This window comes from Ursus arctos, unplaced genomic scaffold (genome assembly GCF_023065955.2).
Source record: "Ursus arctos isolate Adak ecotype North America unplaced genomic scaffold, UrsArc2.0 scaffold_23, whole genome shotgun sequence".
In the NCBI taxonomy this organism is placed as follows: domain Eukaryota; kingdom Metazoa; phylum Chordata; class Mammalia; order Carnivora; family Ursidae; genus Ursus; species Ursus arctos.
Genome location: NW_026622908.1, coordinates 37,802,219 through 37,821,416, shown reverse-complemented (window position 1 = coordinate 37,821,416; position 19,198 = coordinate 37,802,219). Strand labels below are relative to the sequence as shown.

At 40.8% G+C, this 19,198-nt stretch overlaps 1 protein-coding gene across 1 annotated transcript; it reads right to left on the bottom strand.

Moving 5' to 3' along the window:
• Positions 1-1,013: 1,013 nt before the first annotated feature.
• On the bottom strand, positions 1,014-17,675 carry MS4A7 (membrane spanning 4-domains A7). The gene is made up of 6 exons (XM_026487642.3): positions 17,586-17,675; positions 10,502-10,661; positions 7,846-7,980; positions 6,288-6,344; positions 4,345-4,551; positions 1,014-1,232 (listed from the first exon to the last, which is right to left on the bottom strand). Exons 2-6 carry the CDS (start codon positions 10,646-10,648, stop codon positions 1,014-1,016), a joined length of 765 nt encoding a protein of 254 aa, XP_026343427.2. The 5' UTR covers positions 10,649-10,661; positions 17,586-17,675.
• Between the last annotated feature and the right edge of the window lie 1,523 nt (positions 17,676-19,198).

The following is a 19,198-nucleotide window of genomic DNA, read 5'->3' as shown; positions in this document are numbered from 1 at the left end:
AGCCCTGGATTTCTCCTTTTTCTTCTGAGGCGTTACTTCTGTCCATGACCTTAAAGAGCTTTTTGACATGTTGGATTTGACCTTGGCAAGGAAAATGCACTCTAGAAAAGAGAAAGTGTGTCACTGGTTATTAAACGCTGATTTTAGAGGCTTTCTTTGATCCATATTTAGAATGCATTCCCTCCACGTGTTGTACAGTAGTAGCCTTTCCAACTTTACCAAAATATATGATTGCATCAGTATTAATTGAAAACAAATTTCATTCTTCAATCTGCTAATCATGTTACCATTTACTAATAAGACCATAATTGAATCATTATTCTGTCCCTTTAAGTAATTTCCTTTAAAAAAAAAAAAAATTACGGCTCTTAGAGGAAAGGCAAGGATTTTTAAATTGTAATGTCATGCCCGAAGAGGGAGTAAGGAAGAACACAGAAAAGCATAAACAGAACAGAGATTCCCTAGTAAGATACCATCACATTTAGCAAGGGGATGGGGCCATGGAGACTCTAGGGAGGCAGGTGGCTGTGTCCGTGACAAGAAGGAGGAGATCAAGCTTTCATTCTCAGCCCGTTAGTCTGTATCATTCATTCTCCATGTGATTTTATCCAAGCCTCAGTTCTTTCTTAAGGGCTTGGGACAGGTGGTTTCTTTCCTTTTTTTATCTTTATCTTTTTAAAAAAATATTTTATGTATTCATTTGAGAGAGAGAAAGAGAGCACTGGTGGGGACGGGGGTCTCATGGGAGGGGCAGAGGGAGAGGGAGAAGCAGACTCCCTGCTGAGCAGGGAGCCCGATGCAGGGTTTGATCCCAGGACCCCGAGATCATGACCTAACTCAAAGGCAGCTGCTTAACCAACTGAGCAACACAGCCATCACAGGGCAGGTGATTTCTAACTTCATATTAAGCAGGTCTCTAACTGGCTTGCTGGCCAGAAGGCACCCACTAATAATCTCAGATACCTGTGTCATCACGAAGGAGCCCACTCTCTCCTCACTATGAAAATCGCCTTCTACACGAATCTCATGACCACTAACTGATTTCTCTTTCTGACACTTTCTCGACCTGGATCATCACAGCTCAAATGTTGGGACCCAGCAGGTGTCATGTGATATGTCAGAGTACTCACCCCAGGGTTGTCGGAGTACACCTGTTTCCACCAAAGGATGGAGGCATATGCAGCCAGTAAGAGCTCCAGCACAGTGAAGACCAGCATCACCACCAGCACCCCCTGTGAATCAAGCCAGGGATGGTTGGTGCCTGACTGGAGAGAGCAGACTGGGGGCTGAGAGCTCTAGCAGTGGACAGAAGCAGGGAAATACATAGCAGCAGATAAAGGAAGTAAACCCTTCCTTTATCTCTAGTTATTTTTACTGTTATGATGTTTGTAATGTGGATTTGTTTTTATTTATCCAGGAACAGTCTCTGTTCATAGCTTCAAGCATCTGAAATCTAATGTCTTTTTTTAATTCTGAAATTTGGCCGGTTATTTCTTTTTGCATATTTCCTCTCTCCCTGGCTATCCTCCTGGAGCTCATGTTAGATGTGTGTTGACCCTTTTTGCTTCACTGTGTCCTCCCTGTCTGTTAACCTGTCGCTTGTATTTATCAGATTTCTATTGTAATGTGTTGTGCTCTGTGTGATTTAATCAGACCTTAAATTTCATCTCACTATTTATTTCTTTGGATATGTTGAATCTACTGTTTAACTGATACACTAAATTTTTAATTTCAAAGATTATAATTGGCATTTCTAATCATACTGTTTAGTTCTTTTTCAAATCTACTTGTTCTTTTTTCTTACTGTCATGTTCTTTAATTTTGGTTTTAATTCCTTTTTTATGCCTTTAATCATTTAAATATATTTTCATTATAGTCTTCTAAATTGGTATATAACCTCCAATTCTTGAGTAACTAACTTTCATATGTGTTCCATTTCCTGCTGTTCCCTATTTTTTCTTATGGTTCTCAAAACTTTTTTACTCTTAGATGATGTTAGTATATGGGTGGGTGGAGGGAATTTTTTAATATACAGGAGACCCATTGGTTGGGTTTATGGATGACTCCCTAGTGGAAGTTTTACATTTGATTCTGATAGAACCTCAGGAGTTCCACAGACCCAGGAAGTTTTAAAGTTAATCCTTGTATTTGAAGTTCCTATGTTTTATGTGTAATTTTGGATTTGGGTACAGTCCATTCCTTCCCGTGGCTTGGTGAGATGAATTCATCCTAGAAACCTTTATGGCAGAGTTTCTTAAACCTTCGTGGGATGTTGGGCAGAGTTTTCCTTGTCCTATTTTCATAAATAGGGTAAATACTAAGTCTCTGCTTCTAACATTTTCACAGAGCACTTAGTGTGGGCCTGAAGAACTTCAGATTTGTCATGGGCATTAAAATGCCATTATCTCAGCTTGTAACACCTGTGTTCCCGTCCAGACCTCTCTGGTTTTCTGGTCCCAGCTCTTGTTTGGTTACCTGGCTGCAGGATCCTTCTTAGCTCCTGGAACATAAGGGACCTTTCTTCCTCGATTTTTTTCCTTCTTTCCACCCTCCCTTCCTTCCTTCTTCCAACCTCAGATATGTATTTTAAATGTTGTGATGTGTTACTTTGCTCAGGTTATGTTTGTGTTAATAAAGAGTGGGCATTTGGGGTTGGTCCTGTTGCAACTTCTCTGATTTTGCAGGAAGTTCTCTGGTTGTCTGAAAGTAGGAGACAGTTTGATGTATTGAGAGTAGTTTTCATTGAGTTAAACCCTCAGTGTCCCGACAGGGAGGATGTCTCCCTCACCCTCACGGCTTTGCCTGATGTCTGCCCTGCACCAGGGTTATGCTGTCTCCTGGGCTTCCTTGCACTGATTTCTAACCAGATGCATTTCTGTGCCCTTGCACTTCCTCAAGCTCCAGGATCAAAGGGGTTGCTTTTGACAACCTCTGGGTCACATGGGCAGAAACTTGCACACATTTCAAGGGAATAAGAGATACTACATCTGTCTCCCTGGCTCCTGCTAGAGGAGTCATAAAGGACGAAATTTTTCTCCTTAAAAGGCCAAAGTGTATGGTTTTAAAACTATGAGCCTATATATATAGAGGATTGACTAAGCCAAGATTTTTACCATCAACAGGTGATGACCATCCAGCTTGGGGGAAATTTTGGCAAGAAAATGCTGCCCAGAGATGTTGGCATTTCTTCTAGGAGTGGAATCCATTGGTGGGCCATCTTCCATCCCCTTCTCCCTCTGCCAGCCCTGATGGGCTGAAGTATAATAATTATGTGTTTGGGCTTAAAGTCCAAGTTCTATAGCTAACTTAATGTGGCTACCTTAATCCCAAATCAAATAAAATTCAAATGAAAAGGGATACTTCTGCCTGCTTTGGGGGGGGGAATGCCTGCTCAACAAAGAGAGCACCCTGAGAGCTAAACCTATTGAGAATGAAATCTTTTTTATGTAGGAAAGACTGCTGACTACCTCTTCTTTATCCATTCATCTGTGGATGGACTCTTAGGTTGCTTCCGTATCTTGGCTATTGTAAATAATGCTGCAGTAAACACAAGGGTGAATATATCGTTTCAAACTAGCATTTTTGTTTTCTTTGAGTCAATACCCAGTAGTGGAATTACTGGATCGTATGGTATTTTTATTTTTAATTTTTCCAGAGTGGCTGCACCAATTCCCATTCCTGCCAACAGTGCATGTTGTTCTCTTTTCTCCACATCCTCACCAACACTTGTTTCCTGTCTTTTTGATATTAGCCGTTCTGACAGGTGTGAGGGTGTATCTCATTGCGGTTTTGAATTGCATTTCCCTGATGATTAGTGATGTTGAACATCTTTTCCTGTGTCTGTCAGCCATCTGTATGTCTTCTTTGGGAAAATATCTATTCATGTCTTCTGCCCATTTTTAAATTGGATTATTTGTTATTTCAGTGTTGAGTTGTGTAAGTTTTTATATATTTGGGATATTAACCCCTTATAGGATATGTCATTTGCAAATATCTTCTCCCATTTAGTAGGTTGCCTTTTCTTTTTGTTGATGTTTTCCTTTGCTGTGCAGAAGCTTTTTTATTTTGGGTGTCATCTCAGTAGTTTATTTTTGCATATTTCTCTTGCCAGAAGAGACCTCTCTTGAACCCACAGCCCTTCTTGATTTCCCATTTTGACTTGGCACAGTGCATCCCTAATATTTTGCAGTCTGCTGACAGGACTCTTTCAACCACAATTTTTTTTTTCTGTCTACTTCCAGGCATGCAGATCAGCAGGATACAGACTGCTGAAAAAGCAGAAATTATGCAAAGGAGAGAAACTGAGATTTCACATGACAGGATACTGAGTCTGAAGCTACTTACTGTTAGACTGACACTAGTCAGGAGACAGTTCTTGAATTCATATTCCGAATAATAGTACATCGAATAAGGCAGTGTGGCTAGATACTCCCTTTCTGAATCACACCCTCGAGAGGCAGTCTTCAGGGCTGCCAGGCCATCAGCAAGGAGGAAGAGGCCTGCTCCAGCAGTGAGAGAACTCACTGCACTTGAGGTCAGGCTGCTCATGGCCTGAAAAAGAAATTCTGCATTGGGCTCTCAAGGCAGAAGCAGTGTGTGATACTGTTATCCCTCCATCCCTTACACTACAGTGGTGCTTCCCTAAGTCTGTTTCCCCCGTAACCTGCATACTCCTGGGAGTACAGACTGTATTTTATTCATCTCTGTATCCCTCTTCACTGTCTAGTTTATCACCTGATACATTAACGAATGTTTGTTGAGTGCAAGAATGCATGAATAATTCCTCCTTCGGGATAGGTTGCTGGTTCCTTGGCTCCCTGCAGACAGGTAAAACTGCTCAAACCACTTCCAATATATTCCTTGATTTCCTCAACAGCTTTGGAATATGGCCTTTGGTCCCTCCTAGACCAATCTATGTCTTTTCTTTCCATACAAGAGAAAACTGGAGAAGCTGGAAGGTATCTACCTATAGGTGGATCAGGCCTGAGAACCACATGCATCACACTTTCTCCTGGGTCATATTCTACATTTCAGGGTAAAGGGTTCTCACAGAATATGGTTCCTCTGCAAAGACACTGATGTGCTAGATTCTGTGCCAGGTTCCCAGCATATGCTCTTTTCTACTTGAACATCATTATAGGCTACTGTGGGTTGGGAGGATGGTTGCTCTGCCCCCTTCTCCCTGGACCTGGTAGCTATGTGGCTTCAAGTGCTGAGTTACCAAAGGGAGAGCAGATGGAATGGGCAGTGCCTTTGCCCAGAGCTGCCACGTGGGCAATGGAGCCCACATGTTGTCTTGTGTCCTTTGTTTGGAGCCCACATCGTGCCATGTCATCCGAAATATTGTTTTTCCCTTTTAGGGTGTTCAGGACACTTGAGAAGCCGCCTGTGAGATCCACATGTTTATCTTCCACATTTTATAAATGAGAAAACTGAAGGCCAGAGAAGGAAGGAACTTTTTCAAGCACACAGATGTGTCAGCAACAGAGCTGGGACAGAGTATAGATTTCCTGGTTCCAAGTCCAGAGCTCTGACTCCATCCAATGAGGTGAACATTTCAAAATTCTGTCCACTGGTTCTGGGGTTTAGATTCTAGCTTCAAGTATTGGGAACATATACCAGCCTCCTACACCATCTTATGTGCCCTCATCCATAGCTAACTACACCCTGAAACTTCTTGAGTCAGGATGTAGCTTTTCCCTAAGTCGTCTTCGTGAGTGTGTGGCAGGGGAAAGGAAAAGTTTGCTATGGAGAGGATCAAAGACCCCACCCACACTTTCCTGACAAAAGTCAGGAAAGTGGCTACAGTCTGATAATTCCTTGTTTCTGAGAGGGTGGAGGAGCTAACCACAGGATCTAAGCCCATACACCTGTGTCTCTGACTTTGCCACTTAGGGAAGTTGATTCATTATGAGACAGGTTTTTCCAGAAAAAGGATCTCTAGGTTCTAGCTGGGATGGTCATCTACCCTCTTCAGGGCCAAGAAAACAAACTCTAAAGACTTCATGGTATATTTAAAAATTTCTACTGCTTAAGCAAGTGAGGTAACTCTCCTCCAAGCTTGGAATATGATCCAGGAGTACACTGTGTAGAAGAGCACTGGTCTAGAAGGCAAGGAATTTTGTGTTTATACCGGTTCTGCGGAGACCAGCAGTGAGAACTTGGGTTCTTTCCCCTGCTCAGAGCCCTGTTTTCTTAAGTTGTGAATGGAAACTTTGAACTAGAGTAATTAACTCTTGAGTTCCCTTTATTCCAATGAGCTGAGATTTGATAGTTCTCATACTTACAAAAGGCTTAGTTGATTTTTTCCCAGAAATAATCGAGAGGGATCCAGTAATGGCAAACTGCTCAAAAAAGAGAGAAATAATCAGTTCAGTTGTCTTGTGGAAATGTGGCCACCATGTTACTATCAATCAATCAATCAGTAATATAAAACTTCTAGGGAGATAACACTGTAGGAATGGTGTAGGTCCATTTTGATAGAGTCCTGATTTCCACTCTCAGGATGCTTACGTTGACTTTGAAGAATGGGCAGATGCACAGAGGATCTGGATTTGTGTTAGCAAAAATCACTGTCAGCTGAGGTGGCCTGGAGAGGAGGTGTATGTGGAAGGAGGAGAGCAGTGCTGAATTACATGGTGGGAAGAAAGGAAGCTGAGAAAGACCAGTGACTTGAAGGGATAGGAACGCGGGAACAGCCAACAGAAGCACTTATGAAAGGGGCTCTGATGGCACAAGATAGCGAAACACGTGAGCTTCAAGTATTGGTGTAGGGGGCCTGAGTTAGACTGGGAGCTGAGGAAGGTGGGAAGTACAGGGACATATGTGAAGAGTCTTTCATCCTGAAGCACCAGAGGTCAGTATTTGAGCTCGGCGGTATTAAGGATCCAGCTGGTGGAGGGAGAATGTTCTGAGAAGCCGAAAGATTGGTTAAGCTTGTGGTTTTTAGGGATTGGGTAGTCACCGACAAAGAAGGTCCAGCATGACCTATTTCTACTTTTCGTAAGGGAATGTGGGAGCCACAACTACTGATCAGATAGGGATATAAGGACGAATTATGCTCTGGGGGCAGGAGCAGGGCTTCCTTGCAACACTGCATAATTTGTGTTCACACAAGGGCTATATCCATACAATGGTGGTGCCTTCGTAGAATTCATCTGCCCAGAATGTGTGCTTTTTTTCTTCTTTGTACAAGACACTACATGGAAAATAAGTGGCCCTTTGTGGGAGGCGTGACTAGGCCCTCGCTATCTCTAAAGAAAAGGATTGACTAGGCCCCTCTCCCTGAGTGATTAGATGGAAGGCATCAAAAAAGTTTTCCAAATTCTCAGAATTACTTCTGAACACAAACAAGTGCCCTCGCTTCCCATGAATTTTACTGTTGCCAGTTTAATTCTCTGCAAACCTGTGGCATCTACCAGTGGTGCTCATTCTATTTTAAAATTGATTTTTTCACTCTCTACCTGACAGGTGGATTATTCTTAATCTAGAGGAAAGCCAATGGCCTCATCAAAGGCCCAAAGAAGAATGTGAAAAATCTTCCATTTTTCCAAAGGTAGGCTGTGAGGCCAGGTAAGAAATGCTGTCCTGGTATGCCCACTGTATTACCCTCTTGCCTCCTGCCCCAACTAGACACTCCCTGGGATGCTGACACAGGAGGAGGGATTAAACCCATCTGCTGCTCTTCCTGATTGGAGAAACATCACAAGGGACAATGATAGAGGGAAAGTCAGAGGCCTTGACTGCCTTCTCCTCTCTCCCTACCTCTTGGGAGTCATGGAGTGACTTAGCACCTACTTAGCATTTAAAAAGCATATCCGCTCGTGGAGACCCCACTCTACTCACACATAGAGCTCCTACAAATGGGTACCCAGACATCAAAATGGTGGAAATTGTTGGCTTGAAGTGGGAAGAGTAGGGAGCAGAAACCAAAAGAGCCCCCAAACTTGAAATCAGCAGGCAGCACAGGATCTGGATAATCTACAAAAGACAAGAAGGAAAATTCTAGGAACACACTTTGAACAGATGAAAGTGATTATTTGAATGTACATTGTGTTTATAAAGAGTACAAATATAATTTGTCATATTAAAAAGGAAAAAAAGGGGCGCCTGGATGGTTCAATCGGTTAAGTGTCTGACTCTTGATTTCAACTCAGGTCATGATCTCAGGGTTGTGAGATCAAGCCCTGTGCTGGGCATGGAGCCTGCTTGAGATTCTCTCTCTCCCTCTCCTTCTGCTCCGTCCACTCTGCTCATGTGTGTTAAATCTCTCTCTCTCTCTCTCACACAATAAATAAATTAATTAAATTTAATTTAAATTAAATTAATAGGAAAAAAAGGTGTTACAAGGAGCCAATAGTCATTCTCTAATAGAAAGTCATGTATAACCTCTTCTTTTCTGATAGGATTATTAAACTAGCAAATCAGGGAATGATCAAACGTTATTTTAGCTTTATTTTGAAAAAGATAGTTGACAAATATTTTTTTTCTAGGAAAAGCAAATGGAGAAATTTTTTCTGGATGCTAGTTCAGCTAGATGGATGTAGAAAGCAAACTTACCAAGGAAGAGTTAATATAGTACTCAATTTCAATTGAAATAAAACAGAGCAGAAAGTCTCTAGTGCCATAATCCATCTTATCTTATTCATCATTGGATTTTAATAATAATTACTATTTTCAGGACATTGGTGATAATAATGTCTATATTTGTTGAACACTTTCTATACTCTAAAAAGATCAGAGTTGGTGGAGTATGGGATGCTTAAAATGTAGGTAATGGTGGCTTTATTGCTGTTAGTATTGATAAGGCCCAGGGTATGACTCATGGAATGTTTGCCTAAGGAAGGATGGGGAAGATACCTGGGGAGAAGAGGTCAAGGAAAGAGAGGATGCGATACTGGAGGAATCATAAACATGAATATTGAGACAGTTAAGGCTTATGATAGGACCTCTCTTGGAAGGAGTGACAGTGATTGAGGACAGTATCTCAAAAGGAAAAGGCAAATTACCCAGGAGAGTAAAAAAAGTGGCAATGACCTGGAGTCCTCCTGTATAGCAGGAGGACTTTGAGACTAGGTCTCTGTTTCTTTTTTTTCTTTTAACTGTATAGTCCACCTATTATCCTAAGTGTGTAAAATAATGGCCAAGACGTTGAAGGTGCTCAGAAATGGCAGCTGAATGCCTGAATGAATAAACGTGTTTACAGTATCTCTTGATTGCGGAAGGACACAGTGAAAAGTGTTTGTGATTCTAGGCCGCATGTAGGCTAGATTGTAGGGAGCAGGGCAAGTCTGCTCGGAACCTGTTGTTTGGAAGAAGTAAATTAAGGAGTGAGTACTGGTAAATGATAGCAGAATGACAAACGATTGGTCTTATTTTCAAGCAACATGTTCATCAAATGATTTTTCTAAGGATGATCACTTTTCAGGTTTGCCAGTACGTTATTAATGTTATTTTCTAAAACATTGATTATTTTTACATTTTTAAACTAAACTCTGTCTTCTGAAATTTTAATTCTCCTATCAGTTCTCAATTATTCCTAATACTAGAGTTACCTAATAGAACCTTTTGAAGTTCATGACTGATTAAATTGCTTGAGATAATTAATTTCTTCCCGTGCTCATAATATAGATAACTTTTTAAAAATATCTTTTTTGGGGGTAGAAGACTGAATTAAGATTTTTCAAATACATAAAAAGGGTCATTAAGTTGTTTTTTTTTTTTTTAAGTGGGAGTGAATTACTTAGTTGGATGATGAGATACTAAAGTAGGAGCTTTTGGAGATTGAGAGGAGAAGATTGATCTAGAAGTGTCCGTGAGAAGCAAAGAAGAGACTGCCTTCACTTCCAGGCCCAGAAGTGAGGGTCGCAGTGGAAACAGTGCCCTTGGGAGCTAGGTTTCTGTTTGCACAATAGATGTGGAGGCCTTTGAGAAACAAATTGGGGAATGAAGAGGATTATGCTGTTAACTGACCCTGAATTCCAGAGGCCACAACTAGGCAGGTTTCCGAAGCTGGAAATGAATAGGAGTCAGGTCTTAAAAGGGGATATTCAGAGCAGGTAGGAATTAAAGTCCTGGATATGAAGGATGATGAACCGGGAACATGTGGATGTCTTATAGTTAGGCGAACAGGGAGAAAATCTATAGTGAGGTTAGTCCAAACTGTCTCATCTCAAAATGGTTAAGAAATGAGCTCAAAACAGAAAGATCTAATTTAATCCCATTGAGTAAAATCATGTGGTTAAATCCAAAATCTACCATATTAAAGACAAATTGCAAGAGACTTTCTTATATAGATTTCAAGTAGAGACCTAGTGGTTTTAGTTTACAGAAAGGCCTGAGTTGGATAGAGTCTTCCCATAAAGCCCCATTTCAGGTCCCGGTTAACCCGGAGTCAGATGGGAAAAAAAATGAAAGACTGTCCAAGATCCACTGTAGATCTGTAGTCTGAAGGCATTCACCACATTCTCCCCATGTTCGCCTTACAATGACATCAACTTACTCCAAGGACTGTAGCTTCTTCCTGCAGACTGTTCTCTGGGTTATCTTCCTTTTGGTCACTGTGTTTAGGTTTTTCCCTTTTGAGGACGAAAATGTCATTTGGAGTAAAGGATTCAAAGTCTCCCTTGGTCTTGGGCTGTGATAGCATGATGCTGACGATGCTAGAAGAGGCAGTGAACTCAGTTAGGACCCGAGGTTCAACCTGAAGATGTGAAACCATTTAAGATTTTTCTCCATTGTCCAAGGGGTGACCTGTCCTTCAGGAACAAAACTGAATGTGGGGAGCAGTGGAAGTGTTGGAAGGCCAGCATGCTTGACACAGTCCATCCATTGTGGACAGGAAGCATATCGTGGGGAGAAAACTATAAACATTTTGAGGAGTCCCACAGTGGAGAGGTAAACAATTCATATAGAACTTGCCTTGCAGCCTTGAGCGCATCCACCTCATTGTCCTTCCAACCAGCCCTGCTTCCAGCCTCTCTGTCCTGCCCACGTGTCTGTGCTTTAGCTGTGCTGCATTTCCACGCCACAGATCCTGATTTTGTACTTCTGTGCTGCACCCATACTGCTCAGTGTTCCATCATAGCTTGTTTTCTTTCCACTCAGATGTTGATTAATCCTAGTCCACATCTCTTGTATAGCTCCTGTCCCACAAGGAATGACCCTCTTGCCCATAGTAGCTCAATGATTGTTAATACGAACATTTATTTAACTCCTGCTAAATTCCAGGCACTAGACCATAGTAGCTCTAATCTTTATAACAGCTTAGGTGTTATTAACTCCACTTTATGCATTAGAAACTCAGGACTAATAAGTTCAAGTGATTTTCATTATATGAAATACACAAAGTGCTTAGTCTGGCACATTGGGAGTGTTTAATACCTGGTAGCAAATATCATTATTATTATCCTGTATTTGCATAACAGTCTGAACCAAGTCAATCTGGCTCAGAAGCTTGTGATAGTTTCCTCAACACCACATTAATTTTCCTCATCTTCTCTTCTTTCCTAACATTGGCAGTTCCAGTGTAGACTCAAGGCGCATGTCGTCTGCTGCCCACCAGCTCAGCAGTGCTGCTGAGACTCTGTGGAATGAGCAGCAGAGTCCAGCCACTGGGATGCTCCCTGGATCTGTTCTCAGCACAACATTCTCCCCCTTGAAGGCCATAGATTGGATAAAAGTTTGTGATAATCTGATGGTGCCACCATTCTGTTCCCTGATCCTTCTCCTCAATGTCTAAGTTCTCTTGGAGGGAGTGCATAACATATAAAGATTGGAACTGGCATCTACAATCTCATTACTAGTGAGGAAGATGGGAAAGGACGGTGAGCTGGAAGTCAATGCCTCAGCATCATTTTGCATACCTGAGCATATGTCTTGGAGTCCAATCCTATGCTTATATTCTACACCCACCAGTTATTTCTAAACTTACCATAAGCAGGTTGTTTTAGCCACTTCATAGGTTCATAGTGAGGGAGAGATGAGATGATGCATGTAATGGTTTCAACATAGAGCAAGTGCACATGATATACTCTCAGGACATATCAGTTATATCTAAAACCCATCGGAATTCCAGCTCCGATATTTATTAGCTGGCCACAGGCAGGTTATTTCCCCTCTTTTATCCTGTTTCATTAAATATAAAACAGGGATAATAATGCTATCATGAAGGACTCTTGTGAGGATTTGAATGAGGTGATTTAGATGAGTGCCTTTTGTTGTGTCCCTGTGATCTTTATCAGGTGCTCCATACTCAATAAAAGATTGGTGACTTCTACCCCATTTCTACTCCTAGATCCATGCCCTGGTCGTTTCTCATGCTCTCTGGGCATCAAACGCCTTTGAAAAGTTTTTAAAAATATCGTTCTCCTTGTCTAAGGAGTTAATTTTCTTTTTTTGGGATTTTGGAATCTGAACGGCAGTATGGTTAAGGTAACATAAACAAGGAGGGGATCAGTGTTGACACTGAATCCTTTGCAGTAGAGCTGGGGCAAAGAGGCCATGGGTGAGCATTCTAGCACATCTTTAAAACCAGAGCAGTAGAAAAATCATCAGGTTTGGAAAGATTCTGGGTTTCAAAATCAAACAGTAGTTCCTGATAAAATGATAATAATTGCTAACATTTACCCAGCACCCACTGTGAGTCTGGCACTCTGGTAAGAGCTTTGTGTAGAGTCTCTTTTAGTCTACACAGCAACTCTCAGAGATAGGTGCTATTGTTACTTGAATTCTACAGGTAAGAAAATAAGGCTTAGATTTTCCTCTGTGGTCAGGAAGAAGACAGGAATGTCTACTCTGACCACTGTTATTTAACATAGTACTGGAGGTCCCTACCACAGCAATCAGACAACAAAAAGAAATAAAAGGCATCCAAATCAGCAAGGAAGAAGTCTAACTTTCACTATTTGCAGATGACATGATACTATATATAGAAAACCTGAAAGACTCCACCAAAAAATTGCTAGAACTGATAAATGAATTCAGTAAAGTTGCAGGATACAAAATCAATGTACAGAAATTTGTTGCATTTCTATATACCAAAAATGAAGCAGCAGAAAGAGAAATCAAGGAATCTGCCCCATTTATAATTGCACCAAAACCCATAAGATACTTAGGAATAAACCTAACCAAAGAGGTAAAAGAGCTGTACTCTGAAAACTATAAAACACTGATGAAAGAAATTGAAGATGACACAAAGAAATGGAAACACAGCCCATGCTCGTGAATTGGAAGAACAAATATTGTTAAAATGTCTATATTACCCAAAGCAGTTTACACATCGATGGCAATCCCTACAAAATACCAACAGCGTCTTTCACAGAGCTAGAACAAATAATCCTAAAATTTATATGGAACCACAAAATACCCCAGATAGCCAAAGCAATCTTGAAAAAGAAAAGCAAAGCTGGAGGCATCACAATTCTGGACTTCAAGTTCTATTACAAAGCTATAATGATCAAGACATTATGGTACTGGGCACAGAAATAGACACATAGATCAATAGAACAGAATAGAAAACCCAGAAATGAACCCACAACTATAGGGTCAACTAATCTTCAACAAAGCAGGAAAGAATATCCAATGGAAAAAAGACAAAGGATACAAAAATACTAATTCAAAGGGATACACGTACCCCAATGTTTATAGCAGCATTATCTTCAATAGCCAAATTATGGAAAGAGTCCAAATGTCCATCAACTGATGAATGGATAAAAAAGGTGTGGTACACACACACACGCACACACACAGACATGTTATGCAATGGAATATTACTCAGTTATCAAAAAGAATGAAATCTTGCCATTCACAACAATGTGGATGGATCTAGAAAGTATTATGCTAAGCAAAAGAAGTCAGTAAGAGAAAGACAAATACCATACGATCTCACTCATATGTGGAATTTAAGAAACAAAACAAACAAACATGGGGAAAAGAGAGAGGAAAACCAAGAAACAGACTCTTGACTATAGAGAACAAATTCATGGTTACCAGAGGGGAGGTGGGGGAGATGGGTTTAACAGGTGATGGGGATTAAGGAGGGCATTTGTGAAGAGCACCCGGTGTTGTATGGAGGTGTTGAATCACTCAATTATACACCTGAACATAATATTACACTGAATGTTAACTGGAATTTTAATTAAAGAAAAGAAAATGAGGCTTAGAAAGGGTAAATGGTTTGCGTAAGATTGTATATATAGCATATAATGGAGCAAGATTTGAACCCAGGCAATGTAATGCCTGGGCTCTTCTATATCCCTGGTAGGTATGGGCCTGCCCATCTAGCCGCGCATAATCCTCAGCCCTTCTGTCTTCCCTCCCTCATAGCTGAAGTCCATTGGCTACTACTCTCCAGCTCCGCATTCACTCACAGGAGTATTTCTTTTTTTTTTTAATTAATTAATTAGCATATAATGTATTATTGGTTTCAGAGGTACAGGCCTGTGATTCATCAGTCTTATATAATACTTAGTGCTTATTATATCACATGCCCCCCTTAATGTCCATCACGCAGTTACCCCATCCCTCCACCCCCTCCCCTCCAGCAATCCTGTTTGTTTCCTGTGATTAAGAGTCTCTCATGGTTTGTTTCCCTCTCTGGTTTCGTCTTGTTTAATTTTTTCCTCTCTTTCCCTATGGTCCTCCCTCTGTTTTGTTTTCTTATCCCACATATCAGTGAGATCATATGATAATTTTCTTTCTCTGATTGACTTATTTTGCTTAACATAATACCCTCCAGTTCCACCCACATCATTGCAAATGACAAGATTTCAATTTTTGATGTATGTGTAATATTCATATATATATATATATATCTATCTCACGTGGGTGTGTATATATATGTGTGTGTGTGTATATATATATATATATATATATATATATACATCTTTATCCATTTCTTTATCCATTCATCTATTGATGGACATCTGGGCTGTTTCCATAGTTTGGCTATTGTGGACATTGCTGCTGTAAACACTGGGGTGCAGGTGCACCTTCAGATCACTACATTTGTATCTTTGGGGTAAATACCCAAGTGCAATTGCTGGGTCATAAGGTAGCTCTATTTTCAACTTTTTTAGGAACCTCCATACTGTTTTCCAGAGTAGCTGTACCAGCTTGCTTTCCCACCAACAGTGTAGAAGGGTTCTCCTTTCTCTGCATCCTTGCCAACATCTGTCATTTCCTGACTTCTTAATTTTAGCCATCTGACTGATGAGGTGGTATTTCATTTTGGTTTTGATTTGTATTTCCCCGAAGCCAAGTGGTGTTGAGTATTTTTTCACGTGTCTGTTGGCCATTTGTATGTCTTCTTTGGAGAAATGTCTGTTCATGTCTACTGCCCATTTCTTGATTGGGTTATTTGTTCTTTGGGTGTTGAGTTTGATAAGTTCTTTATAGATTTTGGATACTAGCCATAGGAGCATTTCTGACCTTGGACATTTGTTCCCATATTCCTGGTAAAAGTAAATTGGCTTCTGCTGAGCTCCTGTGTTTTACCAGCCCAAATGTGCTAAGTAGATTCCTTCCTCTTTCTAGTCTTAATCCCGTCTTTTGGGGTTCATCCACATTGTCACAAAGTGCAGGATTTCCTCCTTTGTAAGGCTGACTATGAGGACACTGTGCTGGTCAACTAGCTGGTCACAGAAGGACAGATACTGAGTGACTGAACTTATATGAGGTATCTAAAGTAGATTCACAGAGGCAAAGACTGGAATGGTGGTTGCCAGGCGCTGGGGAAGGAAGAAATGGGGAGTTGCTATACGATGTGTATAAAATTTCAGTTGTGTCCGGTAACTTCTAGAGATCTGCTGCACAGCGTTGGGCCTATAGGTAGACCTACTGTATTGCACATTTAAAAATTTGTTAGAGAGTAGATCTCATGTTAAGTGTTGTTACCACAATAAAAATTTAAAAAATAAAATCCCAATTTAAGGATTTAAAAACAAAAGTCTCTAGTTCTGGATCCTTTCCTATAGGATTTCTATAGGATTCCTTCCTATATTTTTCAGTCTTCATACCCAAGGACTACAGGATATACTTGATTCTAGTCCTGACACTAGGACCTGGAAGCCTCCTTGGTACACTTACCATACTCTGGATGCCATGTACATGTATTTTCTTTAATTATTTATTAATTGTTCTGTTTAAAAAAGTATATAACCTAGCAAATACAATGAAAAAGGAAATACATTTTGAAGAAGAAAATGAAATTCCTTAAATCCCGACTTCTACGCAATAACTAGCGTTTCATACATATCCTTTGCATTCTTGCATTTTCTCCCTCTTTCTTTTTATGTGTTTACACACATTCATCGTTCTACATAAACAGAATCATTCTATTCAGGTCTGTTAGAAATCTTTTTGCACTCAGCATTATTCTGTGGACATCTCTGACACTAAGGAATGTAGGTAATAAAAATCCTAAATTTAAAAGCCTAATGGTACATTCTGACACATGATACAGTGTGGATGAACCTTGAAGACAAAATGCTAAGTGAAATAAGCCAGTCATAGAAGGACAAGTATTGTACAATGGCACTTCTGGGAGGCAGCCAGAGTACTCAAGTTCGTCAAGACAGAAAATAGAATGATGGGTACCATGGCTGGGGGGGAGGGAAATGTGGAGTTAGTGCTTAATGGGCATGGAGTTTCAGTCTGGGAAGATGAAAAAGTTCTGGAGTTCAGTTGTAGGGATGGTTGCACAAGAATAAGGATGTACTAAATACCACTGAATGATACACTTAAAAATGGTTAAAATGCTAAATCTTGTGTTATATATATATATTTTACCACAGTGGAAAAGCCAGTGTATCCAAATGAATAGATGTTTCAAGATTCATTTAATCAGTGAAGGTTATTTAGATCGTTTCTTTCTCTTCCTCCCCCCCCCCTTTACCATTATGAACAACACTATAGTGAACATCTTTGCACTCTGTTGTGCCTCACCTATTCAATTATCTCCTTAGAGTAACATTTAGAAGTGGATTTATGGAGTTTAAGGCTATGATACATGTATTGCTACCTTTTAGGGTTATATAGAGCCAACATTCTTTATGGTTTCGCAGGTCTGTAGACTGATGCCATCATCCCCAGACTTCACAGTCTTAGAGGGATGCTTGGTCCCTCCACATTCATCAAATGGAGGCAAACTTAGGGCGGCCTACAACCTTTCCAGACAGTTCTTAAACCTCCACTTTGGAGACAAATCATAGCTTAGAAGAGAACTGCTTCGCATGCAGCAGTTTTATCTATGACAGAAATAGAATGGAACCTTGGGGTCCTAATGCAGGATCCAGTCTAATAGTGCAGTATTTTCTGAGAGCACATTCTGTGTAAGACTGAGTGACATACCAATAAATGCAGAGAATTGTAAAAAATCGTCACCTCAAGTCTTGAAGGAAACCTAAGGATTGTTTCACCCAATTCTTTCGTTTGGAAAGTGGTAAACTAATGATCAGAGCAGGAAATTAACTCACCAGTCATGCAGGTACTCAGAAGACAGACAGAATAAGAATCTGATTCCTGGCTCTCTATTCCAAGGACAGTCATCTCCCCACAAAATTCAGGATCTGAACCAAGGTACCCACCTGTTCTTGTAGCCCAGTCCTGTAAGCGATGGCTGGTGGGCTAGCTCTCTGCTAGGGAACTCTCAGCCAGAACTTCCTACTGGCTGTTCCTGCCAGAATGATCTTGCTCCTCTGCTCTCCAGCCTCTGAGACTTCCTGCCCCTTTCTCAGAGCAGAAGTTATGATTACACAAGATATGAGCTTCGCTGTACTTACTATCAATGCATGAAAAGTACCTCTGCTTTCTTTTTCTAAATTTCAAGGACTGGAAACGGACACAAAATACAAGTAACACATAAGAATAAATAGCTTGTGAACACTGGTAACTTGCATGATCCGAGTTAGAATTCATTTCCCCCATTCGTATAGGTAAGTCAACTAGTTTATCTTAGCCTGAGTTTTCTGTCTACTAAATAGGGATGGGTAATAATGAGTTCACTGTTGGCTGTTGGGAGGACTAAAGAGAAAGGATGCAAAGAGCTTACAAAAATCAGGTACTCAGTTACTAGTGATAACAATTATGTTCGTTTTGGATTTCGGAGAATTATTTATTTTCCCATCTCCCAGGCTCTTGGCAAACTGAAGGCAACCTATGGGGACTTTCTGCCCAACTGTCACTTCTTTGGGTGCCTCTTTCTTCTCTGCCTCTGGCTTCATATCTTCCTTATAATTTAGTGCTCAGGCAAACCCAGGCACATCTTGGGAAGGATGCAATGGATGGGGGCCTGAAGCAGAGCCATCTAGGCCTCATACAAGCTCACATGCTGGGAAGTGCGGGGTATTGAGGGGACATTGTTGCCACTTTAACATTCCTGTTAAGACTGCTTGGAGAACAGCCTCTGCTCAGAAGGGCAGGGGTTAGGATGGCTGTGGAAAGTGTGGCCTGCAGTGACAGCTGGCAGCATGATGTGCTCCATACTTTCTCAGTTTCCTGAAGGTGGCAAGGCTGTCCCCTGAGAGAGAAGCAAATCTAAGCCAGGGGTATTTAAGAAACTCATAAAATACTTGGAGAGAACTTTAGTCCAATCCATTTATTCTCCAAATGAGGTGATACTGCTGAAGGAGCCTACCACCGATCACTCGTCACGTCAGCAGAAGAAGTAGGACTAGAATCCAAGTCTCTTAGCATTTGGGTCAAGTGTGCATCAGGGCAACAGTCTGTCACTTTGTCATCATCTCCATCCCCACGGCCAACGTCATCATCACTGAGGAAAACCCTCATGGTCCAGACCTTCCTCTGGGTCTGCGACCTGCTTTGAACAAATTGTCAAAAAAGATGTTGGTCATTGGGCTTCTCTCACACCTCTTCTGAGTCTGAGAGGGAATTTGTGAGGAAATCAGTTAAATAACCAGTTTTCTCATAAAAAATGATAACAAAGAGGTTTTCAGAATTTATGTGAGGATTTAGTCATATATTAAGTCATGTATATAAGTCTATATAATGTGCCCAGCATTAAGTCTTACATATATATTAGAATTCATAAAAATCTGTGTTCTTTGCCCAATATCTTCTCCCACCCCATTTACAGAAAAATATATTTCATGTCTAGATTGATCTCTGGGCTCTGTGTGTAGTTTTTCTACATGTACTCCAAATCTGTGCTCCTGTGTATTGACCGGAATATCCTCAGCCC

What these genes read in the sequence shown, in the direction of transcription:
- MS4A7 (XM_026487642.3), bottom strand. Translation starts at nt 10,648, where the DNA reads ATGCTATCACAGCCCAAGACCAAGGGAGACTTTGAATCCTTTACTCCA. An exon ending in AAAAATCAACTAAGCCTTTT is followed by an intron (nt 4,552 to 6,287) that starts GTAAGTATGAGA and finishes TTTCTTTTTCAG; the next exon opens with GCCATGAGCAGCCTGACCTC. An exon ending in TGACTAGTGTCAGTCTAACA is followed by an intron (nt 1,233 to 4,344) that starts GTAAGTAGCTTC and finishes CTTGATTCACAG; the next exon opens with GGGGTGCTGGTGGTGATGCT.